At 42.2% G+C, this 18,944-nt stretch overlaps 1 protein-coding gene across 10 annotated transcripts in view; it reads left to right on the top strand.

Annotated features, from left to right (window-relative positions):
• FRYL (FRY like transcription coactivator) overlaps positions 1-18,944 on the top strand; it is a 317,468-nt gene that overhangs the window by 169,789 nt on the left and 128,735 nt on the right. For all 10 annotated transcript variants that reach the window (XM_044298955.1, XM_044298912.1, XM_044298895.1 and 7 more), the window contains 6 exons: positions 4,043-4,096; positions 12,578-12,717; positions 13,127-13,223; positions 13,432-13,511; positions 18,137-18,217; positions 18,412-18,580. In XM_044298955.1, coding sequence (XP_044154890.1) covers positions 4,043-4,096; positions 12,578-12,717; positions 13,127-13,223; positions 13,432-13,511; positions 18,137-18,217; positions 18,412-18,580 — 621 coding nt within the window. The remainder of the gene's footprint in view (positions 1-4,042; positions 4,097-12,577; positions 12,718-13,126; positions 13,224-13,431; positions 13,512-18,136; positions 18,218-18,411; positions 18,581-18,944) is intronic.

Genomic DNA, 18,944 nt, shown 5'->3' with positions numbered 1-18,944 from the left:
GTGTTTTGCAAAGTAACATCCAGTTTATCAAGTAAATTTCTATCAGACCTTTTATATTACGTTATACTATGACTAAACCTGCCATATTTGGTGGGAATGGCTGACCATCTGACATGTATGGGGATCTTCCGCTTCGTCTCCGAAGGATAGTATTGGGAGGGGAGAAGGATCGGGCGCTTTGAGTTTTAATCCTCAATTTATTGATTTTTTTTGGTCTTCTGGCAGAGGCTATGTTACCTCACCATTTAGTCGAAAAGAGGCTGTATATTTAAAGGGCCCTTTACACTGGCCAATGTTAAGGCAGGTTTGTATGAAGGCTACTTAGCGATAATCTGCCTGTTGTGGGGTTTCGCTCTGGTACACAGGATTAGAGGACGCAGTATAGAGGTAACAACAAGTTCTTTGGATCAAACAGTTCAGTGTTTTATTCACACTTTAGGCAAGTGACAAAACAAGCAGTCATAATCAAGCAAAAAGTCACCTTGCAGTGTTAGTGGTAATTCACACCATGTGGCAATTCTGCCTCAGAGTCCTTGAGCATAGCGGCATCAACCTGTTTTCACGCCAAACAGGTAGCAAGCCTTCATCCAGACACAAGGCTTCCAGATCCCAACACATAGACACGACTTCTGAGCCCAGCTGCCTATTTAAGGACAGCCAGGTGCTGCCAAAACCCGGACCGGCACTTAAAATCCAGTCCGGTATTTGACCTTACCTGGCTGTAAGTCAACCCAGCAACACATGCTGGGAGGAAAATACCTGTTTTCCCAGACCAAACCACTCACTGTGTCACACTGTGTAAAGGTACCGCTGATTATCTGATGAATGAGCGAAATGATCATTCATCGTAGGTAGAGTATTATAGAGTCTTTCTGCTGACAGATATTGAAGGTGTATGGGCACCTTAAAAGGAGTCTGTCACCTACATAACATGTTTTAAACTGATGATATAGCTCTGTGGGAGGCAGATCCATAACACTGATGGTACCCATGTTTTAGTTTTTCAGAGCCTCCAAAGTACCTAAAATAAAGTTTTAAAAATATGCAAATTACCTATCGTAAGTGCCCAGGGGCGGAGAGTGTGCTGCAAGTAAGGCTCCCCGCCTTACTTGCTCCTGACTCCTCCCCTCTGTATCGTCCGGCCAGCCCTGTATCCTTACAGCGTGCACTGGGCACTTGCAGCACACTCTCCACCCCTGGGCACTTGCAATAGGTAATTAGCATATTTTTTTAACTTCATTTTAGGTACTTTGGATGCTCTGAAAAACTAAACATGGGTACAATCAGTGTTATGAATCTGCCTCCCACAGAGCTATATCATCAGTTTAAAACATGTTATGTAGGTGACAGACTCCCTTTAAGAGGTGGCCTCCCTTTGCCTTGTGCAGTAAGGCATCCATTGGGTCTATTGCAACCTTTTTAACTTTAGGATATTCTGGGGACAGGCAAAGAACTGCATATATTATAAAATCCCACCGCGATCACGTAGCATTTTATTTTAATGCAAGTCTAAACAAAGCTTAAAGCTGGAGATAGGTTTGGGAAGGATCAGTGGGGACTCATCATAGCTACCGGTTGTGTCTAAAGCTGTCAGCTTGTCTCCTACAGAACATTAACTATTTTCCTGCACTCAGTGACAGGAGGATTGCTTACGCATTTTCATTGTCTTCTATCCTCCTGGAAATGATGAAATTGTAATATACCAGCATTTGCCTACAAAGTGCTCTGGAATATTTCAACCTTCAGGCTATGCAGACTTCGTATGAGTGTTCGTCACAAGGTGTAAGCAGAAAAATCCAATATCTGCTTATTTTTAGTATTGTTTGCATTGCAGCTATAGTGCTGGCCTGGTAAAATGATATGGTTACTGTGCAGCAGTGCAGAGGCAGCAGAATATTCTCCTTATTACTGCAGCCTCTGCCAGCCATGACCTTCCTAGACCATCACTGTTACTCAAAGCAGTGGCCAGAAGACTCCACAAACAAGCAAAATCCGAGATACTGCATCACGAAGTTATTACTAGCAGAAGTACCCGTCTTCGCACGGGTATATCTCATCTATTTCATTTAATGTTTGTGTGTGTTAACAGATATTGACAGTATCCCCCATAACAGTGTCCTCTACAGCACCCCACCCATTTAACAGTAAACTCCACAGTCCTGCACCTGTGTCAGGGCCCCACAGAGCCCTGACACCTTAAAATGGGACCTCTACAGCAGTCCACCCCCTTAAAGGGAACCTGTCACCAGTTTTATGGTGTACTAACTAAGGGCAACATAAATAAGTGACTGATTCTCTTAGCAAAATGCTGGGTCACTTTCTTTAATTGACCCAGTCAATCTGCCAACATCTTGTATTAAAAAGCTCCAGCTGATAATGATGAGTCCTGAATATTTATGAGCTCCTGACTCTCCCCGCCTACCTGCTGCTGAATGTCTACCTGCTGTTTTTTCCATATGAATCAGCAGCAGGTGGGCAGGGGAGTGGCTATAGCTCTGAATTAAATATACGCTGGACTCAAATCAGCTCATTAGCATGCGGCATATTTGTGTGTATATTATGAGGTGACCATCTGTCACACCAGTAAGTGAATACATCTAAGGTACTTTTTAGTAGTTAATGATTGTATATAATTAGTTAGATTATAATCAAATATCCACATGACAGGTTCCCTTTAACTTTGACCTTCACAGCAGCCAGCCCCTTTGACAGTGAGTTTCACAGCACTCCACTCCCTTGAAAGTGACCTTCACAGTACCCCGCTCCCTTAACAGCGACCTCAGAGTACCCTGCTGCCTTAACAGTGATCTCCACAGCAGTGGCCCCTGCCCCCTTAACAGTGTCCGCCCCTTTAAAAGTGACCACCACAGCGGCCTGCCCCCTTAACAGTAACATCCACAGTGAACGCCTCTTTAACAGTGACCTCCTCAGTGCCCGCCCCTTTAACAGTGGCCTCCACAGCGCACTGCCCCTTTAATGCTAGGGCTACACAACGACCTGTGTCACACAACATTTTGTCTCAACAATTTTTATAATGATAGGCTGTGGTGTCGCACTGCAACACGACGGCTGCAAAAAATCCATCCAAGATGGATGCATGTAGCAGTGTAATTGTGCCCTATGTGTAAGCAAGACTGTTAGCCATTGGAGTGACGTCCTAAAATCATATCCAGAAAAACTATTCACCTGTTTTTTGTAAAAAAAAATAAAAAAATTACAACGAATATTCACTCATAGCTTGTTAATCTATAGGAAAACAATTTGATGGAAGTGTCCCTTTAAGTCACTAACTAGTGGCGGCTGGGAGTTTTCCATTCTGTGTGCATCTCATGCCACGGTCAGCCTTTCTGACTGTCGGTTGTCGTCAGCATTACTCTGCAGTTTCTTTCAGCGGTGGGTCGGGAATCTATTTTGTATGCTGGTAGAAGGATATGCTTATCCCGTGTGTTCAGACACAGATAACAACATATGGTCTTTGAGGATTTGCTATAGTAAAATTCATAGTAAAAGACTTTTATTTGTAACATTTAGGGCACATTCACACAGTCACGATTATCCACTCTAATCCAAGGGTCACAGATTATCCTCAATAATTTCCTATCATCTTTCCTCTCTGAGGTACAGGCTACATACGTGATGAGCTGCAATAACATGCCATATTTTACCGTGAATAAAGGACAGTCCTAAGATTAGTTCACATCCTTCCAGGTCTTCTCCTCCATGCTGTATGGTGACCTATTGTGCCAAAGCTTTGTACAGTTGGTGATGTGGGATCCTTTTACATCGGCTGAGGTTCAGGGCAATTATCAGGGAGGAACGTTTATATGAATGCTCAGTACTGATATTTGCTACTCATCGTTTGTGGATGGCACATTGCCTTGTGTAAACAGGGATCAGCTGAATGTGTGTGGGGATGAATGACCATGGCAGTGATTGTTCATCCCCGTACAAAGGAGATGACTAGGTATCGGCCACAGGAGGACGGTCTTGATGTTTTACATTCACTTCAGATTTTAATACTTGATTTTGTTTCTTTTCACAGGAGAAGCTCTTATCAAGGTCTCTTCAGAGAGGTGAAGATCTTCAGTTTGACCAGGTGAGAGTCATGACCTCTCGATGTGATATTGAAGCATTGCTTGTGGTTTTATCTGAGACTTTAATGGCATATAACTATGATAGGTCAATGTCAGATGGGTGCAGGTCCCACCTCTGAAACGGGCCCCAGAAAGTGAAGGAGAGTGCGCTGCGCATAATTTCCATGTGCCACTAGGTGTGAACCCAGAAGTAAAAATTAAGAAATATACTAGTAAAAATAACAGTATTCTAGCAGTATTTGAGGGACATCTGTGACCACATACCTGGATGTTAATGTATTCATACATTTCCAGAAGTAATAAAAGAGGAATGGGAGTTATAAGAAAAGGTGCTGCAGAATTGTTTTATGGAGATAAATAAGCTTAAAGTTGTCTCTGGCATCCAGCTACAATGTCTGGCAGTACTCCTTAGAAGAGACCCTTCAGTGGTTCTTCTCCAGCTAAAGGCCCCCATACACTTTAATGCATTGTGGGCTGAACCTACCAAGTCTCATGTTTGTGAGGAGCCCCCAACAGATGATGTCGTGGGAGAGAAGCATCGGGCGAAGTGAGTATTTTTACGTGATCCTTTTAATCTCCCAGGAGATAGGTGGCCTCCAGAAGTGTCTCTTCTCTTCCCGTTGAATACACATACAGGTTTGGCCGAATCAAACATGTATGTGAAGGGTGAGGGTGTCGGACTTGATAGCTGTCCTCCAAACAACCATTCGGATGACAGCTATTGAATGTGTATGACCAGTGTGCTCATAACCAAATACTATTTGATGTATGTAAAGTGCATCTGTCTCATGAAGACCCTGCTAGGACATTGTGGTCACATTTCTTCAGTGCCTCGAGAGATTAGTGAAATAATTCAAGTCAGTGTAATTTAGTGAGATGGTCCTGTCTTGCGCCATTTATTCTGCACTGCCCTTAGCATGCTTTCACAGCAGTGCCATCTCTCCACATGCCGAGCTGTAGGCACGTGCCCCCTGTCCATTAGTGAAGTCTGCAGGTGCCAATAATTGTTTGCCCAGGAATGTCATTACTTTCCCTTTTCAACAATGTGGCTCGCGTTTTATCAATGAAGCGCACCGTCGGGCACCAGGGTTTGTTTGTTATGGCTTTGTGAGCTGTGACTTTGCCAAGCTGAGCCGGCAGTAATGAGGAGGATCGTTGTTGGACCGTCCACTTAGAGCTGGGTCGTTTTGTTAACCATTTCCCCTAAACATTTTTTCATTTGGAGTGGCAATAAAACATTTGTTTAGATTACTGCCCTCATCTTCTAGTGACTACAGATAATAACCAGAGTCGAGTAGAGTATGGCGGCCAGGAGCCTGGAATGCATCGCTCAGCAATCAGTTTTTATGCTTCTCTGCTCCTAAATACAAATTAAAAAAGAATGCGGTGAAGAACATGAGGTCTCAGCAGCTGCCCGAGCACCAGGCTTCACTTTTTTATGCCAGTCATCCGTTTTAATACTGTGTAATGTTCTGTTCTTCACAAAGCTTCAATTGTGAAATCTCAGGGTAATATCACACTGTGCGCTTTTATAAAGTAGTCTGTGTGGACGGTTTTTGGTTTTTTTTCGTAATTCTCTATGGGGGGCCATTTAGTGGCTTCAGCAGTGGCGACAAGTTTAGGTTTTATAGGTTGTTTAGTTTAGAAAAAAACATTTTCATGAATTAGGGAGATCTCAGTTTATGGGGAGAGTGGGACGACCCCTGGTCAGAATACTTCTCTTGACCAGAAAGGTGAGCAGTTACAAAAAGCTCCTCTTGGCCTGGAGGACTTGTCTTCTGCTGCAGGGAAATTGAACCCTTGCCAATAGGTTGCCCCACAGATAGCAGCAGATTGCTGGAGGTCTTGGCACTGTGTTATCTGCTTATTTTCAAGGTGTCCTTCTAACAAGTGGTGATTGTCCAAAGCCTAGAACCAATTTAAGGAGGTGGTACAAAAAATCTTGTCAATTTTCTGTCCTGAACCATCAGCTTCCGTTCCTTCCTTAGTACCACGTGATCACACTTGCTGTATCCTACCTCCTCTTCTGTGTAGTAGGCCTATCATTCCAGAAGAAATCGATCAGGGCATAAATGTAGCTTCACAACTACTACCTGGTTGGCATTGCTAACTGAGCAAAAAAAAAAATCTGGGAGTTTTTCTTTAGCTTTTCAGGGTTAATATGCCATGGGTTTGAGATGCCATTTTTGGCTGCAGGGTTTTTAAGTTTGAAACCTTTTTTAAAACACGTTTCTCCCGAGGAAACAGCAACACAAAAATGTAAGTATTTAACCTAAAAAAAGTGTGGCTTTGCTTTGTGTAGCACTGCCACTAGGTGTGAACCCAGAAGTAAAAATTAAGAAATATACTAGGAAAATTAACAGTATTCTAGCAGTATTTAAGGGACATCTGTGACCACATACCTGGATGTACACTGGCCCCTTGAGTAAAACGCTCTTGATTTCATCCAGATTGTTGCCCACATTGCAGAAACATTCTTATTTTTCTTAAATACAAATTAACTGGTCGGTGCAATGAGGGCATCACTGTTGCACTGAAAGCCAAGCTTCCCCCCCCCCCCCCCCCCTCCCTCCAAGCATGGAGTGACAGGGCCAGGCAATTATGTAGTCTCACCTGGCCTTGTGTTACTGCGTGTGTATGCCAGGGCTAAAGCCACCTGTACTGCGCATGTTTGCGCAGTCACTTTGGGAATCTTCAGCCCTGGCAAGCATGATACTGACCGTGTGAAAGAGGCCTCCTGGTTTCTTTTGCCATGTGTATATATTTATGTGTATAATCTATATATATATATATATATATACAGACGTGGACAAAATTGTTGGTACCCTTTGGTCAATGAAAGAAAAAGTCACAATGGTCACAGAAATAACTTTAATCTGACAAAAGTAATAATAAATTAAAATTCTATAAATGTTAACCAATGAAAGTCAGACATTGTTTTTCAACCATGCTTCAACAGAATTATGTAAAAAAATAAACTCATGAAACAGGCATGGACAAAAATGATGGTACCCCTAACTTAATATTTTGTTGCGCAACCTTTTGAGGCAATCACTGCAATCAAACGCTTCCTGTAACTGTCAATGAGACATCTGCACCTCTCAGCAGGTATTTTGGCCCACTCCTCATGAGCAAACTGCTCCAGTTGTGTCCGGTTTGAAGGGTGCCTTTTCCAGACTGCATGTTTCAGCTCCTTCCAAAGATGCTCAATAGGATTGAGGTCAGGGCTCATAGAAGGCCACTTTAGAATAGTCCAATTTTTTCCTCTTAGCCATTCTTGGGTGTTTTTAGCGGTGTGTTTTGGGTCATTGTCCTGTTGCAAGACCCATGACCTGCGACTGAGACCAAGCTTTCTGACACTGGCTAGTACATTTCTCTCTAGAATTCCTTGATAGTCTTGAGATTTCATTGTACCCTGCACAGATTCAAGACACCCTGTGCCAGACGCAGCAAAGCAGCCCCAGAACATAACAGAGCCTCCTCCATGTTTCACAGTAGGGACAGTGTTCTTTTCTTGATATGCTTCATTTTTTCGTCTGTGAACATACAGCTGATGTGCCTTGGCAAAAACTTCGATTTTTGTCTCATCTGTCCACAGGACATTCTCCCAGAAGCTTTGTGGCTTGTCAACATGTAGTTTGGCATATTCCAGTCTTGCTTTTTTATGATTCGTTTTCAACAATGGTGTCCTCCTTGGTCGTCTCCCATGTAGTCCACTTTGGCTCAAACAACGACGGATGGTGCGATCTGACACTGATGTTCCTTGAGCATGAAGTTCACCTTGAATCTCTTTAGAAGTCTTTCTAGGCTCTTTTGTTACCATTCGGATTATCCGTCTCTTAGATTTGTCATCAATTTTCCTCCTGCGGCCACGTCCAGGGAGGTTGGCTACAGTCCCATGGATCTTAAACTTATGAATAATATGTGCAACTGTACTCACAGGAACATCTAGTTGCTTGGAGATGGTCTTATAGCCTTTACCTTTAACATGCTTGTCTATAATTTTCTTTCTGATCTCTTGAGACAGCTCTTTCCTTTGCTTCCTCTGGTCCATGTCGAGTGTGGTACACACCATATCACCAAACAACACAGTGATTACCTGGAGCCATATATATAGGCCCAATGGCTGATTACAAGGTTGTAGACACCTGTGATGCTAATTAGTGGACACACCTTGAATTAACATGTCCCTTTGGTCACATTATGTTCTGTGTTTTCTAGGGGTACCATCATTTTTGTCCATGCCTGTTTCATGAGTTTATTTTTTTACATAATTCTGTTGAAGCATGGTTGAAAAACAATGTCTGACTTTCATTGGTTAACATTTATAGAATTTTAATTTATTATTACTTTTGTCAGATTAAAGTTATTTCTGTGACCATTGTGACTTTTTCTTTCATTGACCAAAGGGTACCAACAATTTTGTCCACGTCTGTATATATATATATTTCCAGAAAAAGGACGGCACTCCAGCAGGATGAAAGTGAAAAGCTTGAGAAAGGCTCAGTTGAGCCGAAACGTTGCACCGTATGGTCGATTAAAAGAAGCTTTTCACTTTCATCCTGCTGGAGTGCCGTCCTTTTTCTGGATATATTGGTTGGGGTAAGAGGTCGATTCCCCAGGAGCGTGCACCCGTTTTTCTCCTGTGCAGCCAGTGCCGCCATTTTTCCTTTGTGTATGTATGTATATATATATATATATATATATATATATATATATATATATATATATATATATATATATATATATATATATATATATATATATTGAGAGTTTAGTGTGGCAATATTATTAGCTTTTAAATAAGTAGATATATTGAGTGAATGTTAAATATTAGCATGTGTGCATAGTGATAAACTCCTACACCACTTGATAAAGTCCACAGAATCAACAAAATAATGGTTTACGTGCTGCAAATATAACCACCTATTGTGTGACCAGTGGCTCTGAGCCTCCTAATGCCCTCAGGCTCCATACATGTGGCTTACTGTGGGCATCTGCATGTGCTTCACTGCTCCTATGGCACCAGGAATGGCATAGCATTACTGAAGCCATATCTCTGGATGGTTGTCACTTGCCACTATGAGCATAGGAAACCCAGACACAGCACAGTACTATGGTCATGTGTGCTTTTGTACCCCAAGGTTATCACTTTCACAGTTTCATTTCTTCTTTATAGTAATTAGTTGTAGTTTCTTTGTCTTATTTTCCCATTAATACTTAGTATGGCTGAATCCCACCGGGTATGTCTGAATGTGCCAAAATATCCTATAGGCCAGAGCTAGACTAGCTGTCAACCAGACTTTTTCCCTGCTTTATTCAAGGGGTATTCCTAACTGGAGACTTATATGCCATAAGTTCTGATGTGCGCAGGTCCTACCTCTGGGGGCCCCTCCCATTTCAGGAAAAGGCCCACAGTGCATGCACGGCTCTCCATTCACTGCTGGGGGACATAGTGTGCTTACTTGGCTATTTTCTGAGGTCCCCTAACAGTGAGTAGATGGATCCATACATGGAGTGACAGAGCCCCATTCTGGAGAGAAGCGCAGTTCCTGGAGGTGGGCCCCACACCTATTTGACATTTATGGCATATCCTATGACATTAGTGTCTATATGGAAAAACGCCTTTAAGTGAATGGAAAAAGTCATACAGCTGCCACGGTTCCCTTTCACTTCTATCGGAGCACCACGGTTTCATGACTGTGGTATATTACCTCAGATTTTTATCATGCTGCTGATTTTTAATTAGCAGATGCCTCGTTTACGAGGGCCCCTTCCTCTCAGTTTACTGGAAACTGGATGTCCGTCAGTCTCCTGCTAACCTTGTAAACCCATGATCGACTTGTGTTCCACAAAGCAGCCAGTCAGAGGCAGAGAGCAGTGGCCTGAACCAATGATGAGGCAGGGGGTGTGTCTCAGACTACCTGAGAGCTATCGCTAAACTGTAGTCACATCTAACAGCTCTAATAGTCAAGGTAAAAAGCAGCCGACAGCATGGTGTCACTAATTCCTATAATAACGACAGACAACCAATTGTGGATAAATAAGGCTGCGGTCTTTATTAAATCTGGGGGTTAACCAATAAATATTACCACAATAAATTAATCATACTGAGTTTAAATTAAATAAATACCTAACAATCCCTTAAGTTAATATCCGTCCATCCAAAAGACTGGGCGACTAACCCCCCCCCCCCCCATATTCAACAAGACCGCGACATAAACTGGGAGGGCGGGCGGGGGATGGTTCCTTTTTGCTTGAAGATTCAAACAGCCAAGACCCAGGTGAGTGACCGACCTTAAATAGTGGTCCAGTTCCCGCCACAGAACCTCCTGGCCAATCCTTGATTCAGGCTAAAAATAGCCTAAGCCCAGCAACCGGACAGCAACCCTCCTGAGCCAATCACCTGCCGTCCAGTTGCCAGCTTAACCTGAGGAGAAAAACAAGGAGAGAAAAGAGAAGGGGGGGGGGAGAAAACATGGCCATGCCGTAAAAAATGTCTCAATGACACCATGAGGGGCAGGTAGTCATCCTCTGTAGATACTGACCTGCATAACATGTTTTGAGGTCATAATTGGACAGGCCCTTTAACCTTGTGCCCATTCTTATGCATGTGAGCCCTTCTGTGGTTTACTGGGAGTATTATCTGTTGTATGCCCCCCTTATCTTCAGTCTCTAGCTTCCTACCAGCAGTAGTTTACACTATAGCCTGAAGCTGATGTAGATGTTGGATGGACGACAGCTATCACTCCCATCTTCCTCGGACACATAGGCCTCTTTCACATGGGCGTCGCGTGTGAGGGCCGGATAGGATGCGGGTGCGTTGTGGGAAAATGCGCGAGTGCAAAGCGTTTGAATGCATTTTGCACGCGCGTGAGCAAAATCGGCATGTTTGGTACCCAGACCCTAACCCGGACTTCTTCACAGAAGTTCGGGTTTGGGATCGGTGTTGTGTAAATTTTATTTTCCCTTATAACATGGTTATAAGGGGCCTGCGTTGCGTGAAAAACGCACAATATAGAGCATACTGCGATTTTCACGAAATGCACAAGTGGTGCGTGAAAATCCCTGCTCATGTGCACAACCCCATAGAAATGAATGGGTCCGGATTCAGTGCGGGTGCAATGCGTTCACTTCACGCATTGCACCCGCGTGGAAAACTCGCCCGTGTGAAAGGGGCCATACATGTTCGATTCGGCCAAGCAAATATCTGTATTCAATGTAAAGAGGGGAGAAAGCCACTGACAGACACTTCAGGTGGCAGTTTATTTCTCCTGGGAGAACAAGGGATGGGGTGAAAATATTAACTTCTCCTGATCTTTCTCTACCTCACCATCATCTGTTGGGGGAGAGGTATGAGCTCCCCATAAGACTATCTGCTGAACCTGCTGCCAGCAGTACACTAATGTGTATGGAGGCCTGCATTAGGGAGGAACTTGAGGATATCCTTGTTGGGCTTTTCTGTCCTTTTCAAAATGTATATAAGCCCTCACCTTAGTAACTACCCTCCTGAAAAGACAAACGCTGGAGTGGTTGATGATGAACACACTCATCTAAGTAAGGAACCCAGGTAAGTTATCTAAAGGTGGCCATACACATTACTGTCAAGTTCATTTTAAAATGAACAATTTTAACCAAAAATGAGTGTTTTTTGGTTGAAATTTAACAGCAGTCGTTTTAGCCAACTGATGATAGACCATTATAGTCTGTAAAGAAGTCAGCCGTGTTTAATATTTTCGTCCGATAATCAACCAAAAGATCTTTTTTTTTTTTTTTCAAAGAAAAATCACTTGTGGATGAAAGATCTTTCTGTGGAAGAAGGTTCAGAGAAAGTTCTTTCATCCATCACCTGGTTTCAATGAACATGTATGGGCAGTTTGAACTGTAACGTCCAATATGGACTAAAATGTCCATGGCAGAGTCTGTGAAATGGTCGTCCTCTAGATGTTTATTCTGCTGATGTTCAACCATCAACGGACTTCTGTCTAGTGTGTATGGCCACCTTAAAGGGAACCTGTCACCTGGATTTTGGGTATAGAGCGGAGGACATGGGTTGCTAGATGGCCGCTAGCACATCCACAATACCCAGTCCCCATAGCTCTGTGTGCTCATATTGTGTAAAAAAAAACCACAATTTGATACATATGCAAATTAACCGGAGATGAATCAGAGCTTGAAAATATGACTCTTCTCTGGTCACACAAGTAAGATATTACTCTTTAATGTTAATTTGCATAAAAGGCAGGAAATACAAAAATGCATAATACTTATTGAATTCGTCTGCAAATGAAATTAAAAGTGTAATTTATATGTTTAGGGTAACACAATGAATATTTAGAAACGCTCAGTGAGGGTAGCATACTAGAGGTGACAGGTTCCCTTTAAGGGTCATTTTTTCTTCAATGAGAGAAAAATCGAATTATTTTTTATTTAATTAGTGTTTTTCTTTTGAGTCCTAATATGTTCTGTCTGTTTCTTCCCAGGTGATAAGCTGTATGAGCTCTGTAGCAGAGCACTGTCTCCCCTCATTACTCCGCACCTTGTTTGACTGGTATAAACGCCAAAATGGAACTGAAGATGAATCCTATGAGTACAGGCCTCGGTCTAGCACAAAATCCAAAGGGTAATATACTTTTTATAATAGCTAATAAAGATGTTAATAAAATTAGCTAACCCATCATTATATAGATGTCATCAGTGGCAACCCTTGTCCAGATGCATCATGGAGTGGGGGTTGTCCCTCTTTTTTTTTTTTTGCCTAAATGGAGAGCTACTCTGTGACTTTGTTTTGGCAGTCTTGAGCCATCCTTGTATTACATGGGCAGCCATTCATCTAAATGGCTGTCATGTAATAGGCAAATAATTGGCTGGGTTTGGCCTCCCCTGTAAAAATCAGCCAGTTGACGGGAATTGGACCTGTGGAGATCATCCGAACAGCGCGTGGGCCACTATTTGAGTGTGGTTGTCTGATGAGACATTTAACCTTGATAACATATAAGTTTACAATAAGACATGCCTTCTTTGTCTTACAGAGATGAACAGCAGCGGGAGCGAGACTACTTACTTGAAAGAAGAGACCTGGCTGTAGACTTTATTTTTTGTTTAGTTTTAGTAGAGGTCCTCAAACAGGTAAATCCCTGCCATGTCTGCATTGTGTGAGTACAGTTGGCCATATGATGCGGCATCGTAAGTATGGCCTTCGTGATTGAGATGTGGTTATGTACTACTAGGCCAGTAGTTCTGGTGCTTCACGTCATCTGCCATATGCATGGCTGGAGGACATTGTGCAGATACCTGAATGTTTTGCTGAATATAACCTTTTAATCTTGCATTATAGATTCCTGTTCACCCAGTTCCAGACCCCCTAATACAAGAAGTTCTCAACCTGGCTTTTAAGCACTTTAAACACAAAGAAGGGTAAGTCTCTCTATGTCTTAATGTAGATGTTATCTGTCGGACTCTCTAGACTACATATCAAGTGTTTTATAGGAGACAGAGCTGCAGTCTGTGTTGTCTCTGGCTTCTAATCCAGTCGAGGGTTATGTTGATCCAAGCAATAAGTATACATAATTAATGCTGGCTTAAGAGCTTGCTATTTCTTGGTGACATTACATTTTTTGGTGATGTAATGTATGACATCAGATATTGTGTCCTTTACTGTAAGAAAGAAAGGCAGATAAACCACTAATATGCAGATGATGCAAAGCCAAGGTGGCCTCTACTGTGTATTCATAACTAAATACACATATCTCATAAAGTGATGGTAGACTGCTAGGATAAACCATCCGAAGGATGGAAGGGCCTCCCCGCGGATTCAGCACCATGGTCCTTCCCTGCACAATGGTGCTTGACTGTCCATTGTGCTTGTAAGCTGCAGTACAGCTCTGTTCAAGTGAATGGGGGTGACTGCCGAGGTTGGACCACCATTGATTGACCATAGCAATATTCCAAGCTATAACTTTAGGAGATGGAAATACTCCTTTTAAGAATATTTTTTTTTTAAAATTTTTATTTATGCAGTTTTAAGGTCATAACAGAACATTAGACAAGACCAAAACCACAATACATACAGGCTCATCTCAGTACATTAGAAGAATCACAGTATACAATTCCAATAAACAGGAAGCACATTTCAGCCAGTACAAAACATACTGTAGCATATTCCAATGACCAAGCGGTATCTTCCACATACATGTTTGACTGAGAGAACACACTCACACACGCATTCACTCACCCTTTTAAGAATATTTACATATATACTTACACATTACATTTCAGTGAGTAAACTTCTGGAAGTGGCTATCTAAGAGTCCAAATCTGACTTTTTAACAAGACCTGGGTAATGACAAGGGAAAATGGCCAAGCCATATATCCATCCATAGACAGTAGTTTTGGGGTGCTTGCCCATCTTCAGTTTGGAGGAAGATACTCCCTGGCTGAGTGTTTTTTTTTGTTTTGTTTTTTTTTTTTGCTTTTAATGCCCCTAGGCTTGTTAAAAAGTCAGATTTTGACTCTTAGGGAGCTACTTCCGCGAGATGGTTCTCTTTCCTTGGGAGATACCTCTTTGAATATCCTTTTCCCACGGATCATTTTCTGTAAATTTCCATATAGGGCTGGTCTCTTTAAGAAGAGCCAGTGCCCTACCTAAAGTGTGTAAACTAAAAGGTTATGTACACCTTTTTGGAGTAATTTTTTTTGTATGATTGCATTTAACTTATTTTCAGCTAAAAATCATATTTTTAATAGGCCTTTATTAAAAATATTGAGCTGTTCGGACACAAAGGGTTAACTGTTTTTCTAACTGTGACTGGTACTTTCACTTTGTGCCGAGCATCTAATAACCCTTATCTCTAAATAATATCTAAGGATTGAGCTTTAATGAGTGTTTAGAAGGTCAGAGATCAGGGATAAGGAGCCCATCAGTTCCCCAGGTCACGGGAAAAGACAAAAAATCCACAGGCAGCTAGTAGAGCATATCAGATCTGCACACAAAAAGGAATCCATATTGTTAATAAAAAAAATTTGAAAAAAATGTTTTTAGCTCAAAATAAGTATAATGCAATAATTTAAAAAAATTGCCCCCAAAGGTGGACATAGCCTTTAAAAGACTTTTTCTACCAAGGCTGATGCCAATTCTGGCATTATTCAGAAAATAAAAATCTGGATTACTGTACCTAGACTACAACTGCAAAAAATATACCAGCCAACAAGACAAAAGATACATAATTCACTCCTCAAAGGTTGAGCTGATGTGGACGATGTATAATAAGCGCTTGCTCAGTAATCCCCTAGGCAGGGGTGCAACTTTACTCTGGAGGATGTCTGCGGCAGACCTGTATTGGGCTTGTTTTACACTACTGGTACAGCCTTCTGGATCTGTCAATGTAAGGCCTCTTGCACACGACCGTATACCCTCCAAGACATACGGTCCATAAGATCATATGAGTGCGGGACAATAGCCCCGCGGGCGGCCTGACGTGCACAGCATCATTGTAATCTATGATGCTGTGTACTCCCGTGCGCACAATCAATGCCGTTCCGGGACATATGGCCCGCTCACGGACCGGCTGTCTCAGAGGGCATACAGTCGTGTGAAAGAAGTCTTACCCAAGTAAGGGCCCATTTACACTGAAAATCTTTCTCTGTGTCGATATAGCAAGTTGATTGACGCTCAGTTAATGGAGCATTAATCACTGCATGTGTCCCAAAGATCGTTAATGCAATCTCTCGTTCACATACAGTTTCATGTCTATGCGGGGTGATGTGCTGCTGACAAATGACTATTTTAATGTAAAGATGAGATCAGCAGACATCTTTTACAAGGGGGGAATGATTGGGAATTAACTTTCATTCACCGAATCATCGGCTTTTCTAAAAGGGCCTTAGGGTCCATTCACACATCCGTATGTGTTTTGTGGATCCGCAAAACACGGATACCGGCAATGTGTGTTCTGTATTTTGCGGACCGCACATCGCCGGCACTATAATAGAAAATGCCTAATCTTGTCCGCAATTGTGGACAAGAATAGGACACGTTCTATTTTTTCCGGGAATGGAATTGCGGACCTGGAAGTCCGGATCCGGACAGCACATAGTGTGGCCCTTTAGAAATGAATGGGTTGGGCAAAATGCGGAACAGAATTGCGGACGTGTGAATTGACCCTTAGCGTGAGTGTCTATACAATATGTATGTCCGATGAGGACATATGTTCAGTGTCCCATGACAGCTGAACTGGGGACACGGCTCCTTAGTAACTGTTATACGGTACTAATATATCCCGTCCTAGCGTTCTCCGATCAATCCATCTAAACCTGTTTTCTCACATTAGCTTGATGGCTTAGGTATTATAGGAAGGAAAACATCCTTTGTCTTCCCTTATCTTACGTACTTGCATAACCGGATGTGAATGAAGAAATGGCTTCTTATCGGTTTGTGTACATATACGGTAAATCTATTTCCATTATTGAAGTGCAGGGCCGTAAGGTAATTTGTCATTTTTTTCACATTCATAGCCTCTTATAACACCTGCACTGTCAGCGTGTGCAATTTGAAATAGTGGAAAGGGTAAAATCTTCTTGTGGCTACTCATTTGGAATGTATAATGAGGACATCAGCGGTAGTATCATATAGTCCAGTAACTCCCCCATAGAATAATTACTGCGAGGCAGCAACAGTTATCTTTAATGATGTTCATCACATTGTCCCCGGCGGTCACCGGCACAATCCTCTATTGTGCCTGTTATATGAGAGTGTATTCAGTTCCTGGTGAGCTACAGAGGTTGTAGAATATGGTCCCTGGGGCTTAGCATCTGGTTATTCATGGTACAGCTTGATCTCTGTTACAGTCATTGGGAGATCATGGTCATTAGAGATATAGTCCGTGTTAAAGGGGTTGTCTCACTTCAGTAAGTGCCATTTATTATGTAGAGAAAGTTAATACAAGGTACTTACTAATGTATTGTGATTATCCATATTGCCTCCTTTGCTGGCTGGATTCATTTTTCCATCACATACGCTGCTTGTTTCCATGGTTATGACCACCCTACAATCCAGCAGCAGTGGTCGTGCTTGCACACTATAGGAAAAAGCGTTGACCTCTCTGGTGGATGGGACAGAGGGAGCGCATTTAGGCCGGTGCTTTTCCTATAGTGTGCAAGCACGGAATAAACCAGATGCAGGGGGCTCACCAAATGTACTGACCAGAGTGCAAACCAAATACCGCATACAAGGTTGCACCTCTTAATATAAAAATGTATAATTTATTAGACAACACAAAACCCACAGAATATAATGATTGTATACAATTACACAACTGTGTGTGGATTAGACATGTATCCAACACACACAAACCTACAGCTACCAGTTTCTAAATGGAAACATATGAACACCGCCGGAGTAATAGTGCATAAATGTAACATCACAAATAAGGCAGCAAAATTTGCGGATACTCAAAATGAGCAAATCAGCGGGCATGGTGTGCAGGTAAGATAGTTTGCAAGCACGGCCACCACTTCTGGATTTCAGGTTGGTTGTAACCCTGGAAACAAGCAGTGTATAATGTGTTGGAAAAATTAATCCAGGCAGCAATATGGATCATAACAATACATTAGTAAGTGCCTTGTATTAACTTCCTCTACATAATAAATACTATTTGCTGAAGTGACACCCTATGGTACCTAGCTAGTGGAAGATTTAAGGTCTGTCCTTATGTGATGACTTGTACTGTATATACCAGGACCGTTTTCCTGTAAGGCCTGTTTCACACTGAACAGCCTGTCGGCGGTGTGAACCAGGCCTAGGGGTTATAATCTCTGGTGTCCAGCGTCATAGCTACGTTTTCCTACACTTGGGGCACATCTGCCATATGCAACCCTACCCCTGTATTTCGATATCGTGACCAAGGCTCCAAGCACAGGGAACATTTTGCAGACAAAATTCTGTTACTAGACTTTTACTTTCATATCCTATCCACACATTTGTATTATTGGCAGCTCTAATAGCTTTATATCTTTATTAATCATTTCTGCTTACTTCTGTCTAGGTATTCAGGAACCAACACTGGGAATGTGCACATTATTGCAGATTTATATGCAGAAGTCATAGGTGTCCTCGCACAGTCCAAGTAAGAATTTCTTCATTTTTTTGTTTTTAAAGCCTCTCGTCAAGTGAGTTTGTGTTTTATGCCGTGTTTAGGGGTTAGTAAATGGCCCGGGTTCCCCTGCTTTCACTCTGCAGGGGACAGAAGAGAATATCCGGCAGCATGGCAGTGTATTAGGATTAAATGGAGCGCCTCCTGTTTTTCTTTTCATCATTTAGATTCCAGGCTGTGAGGAAGAAGTTTGTCACAGAATTAAAAGAACTACGACAGAAGGAACAAAGCCCACATGTGGTGCAAAGCATCATCAGCCTGATCATGGGGATGAAATTCTTCCGTGTCAAAATGTATCCGGTGGAAGATTTTGAAGCCTCTTTTCAGTTTATGCAGGTATGTAGCCTTTAGTTTTTATCTGCGTTGTGGTATACTAACATGGATTGACAGAGAAACCCCATTATAGGGAGTAGTAAGTGTTCAAATTATACCCATACTTGCAAAATATCTCTAAAATTAATAGTGCTAGAATGCCCACTTTAGGCTCAGTCAACATCTCGTTTTTTTTGTGCATGTTTGGTGCTAGAAATACCTAAAAAAAAAAATAGCCCATAAAAACAAGTTGTGAACAACTTGTGAGAGGTCTTTCAAATGAGGTTTTCCACTAAGTTCAGCAGCATGAATTGTATGCTTGTGAAACCTTGCATAGTGATGGCCGCTCTGATTCCTCACTGTAAGGCTGATGAAAGGGGGTCTGGTG

This window comes from Bufo gargarizans, chromosome 1 (assembly GCF_014858855.1).
Source record: "Bufo gargarizans isolate SCDJY-AF-19 chromosome 1, ASM1485885v1, whole genome shotgun sequence".
In the NCBI taxonomy this organism is placed as follows: domain Eukaryota; kingdom Metazoa; phylum Chordata; class Amphibia; order Anura; family Bufonidae; genus Bufo; species Bufo gargarizans.
This window is presented reverse-complemented; position numbering and strand designations above follow the sequence as displayed.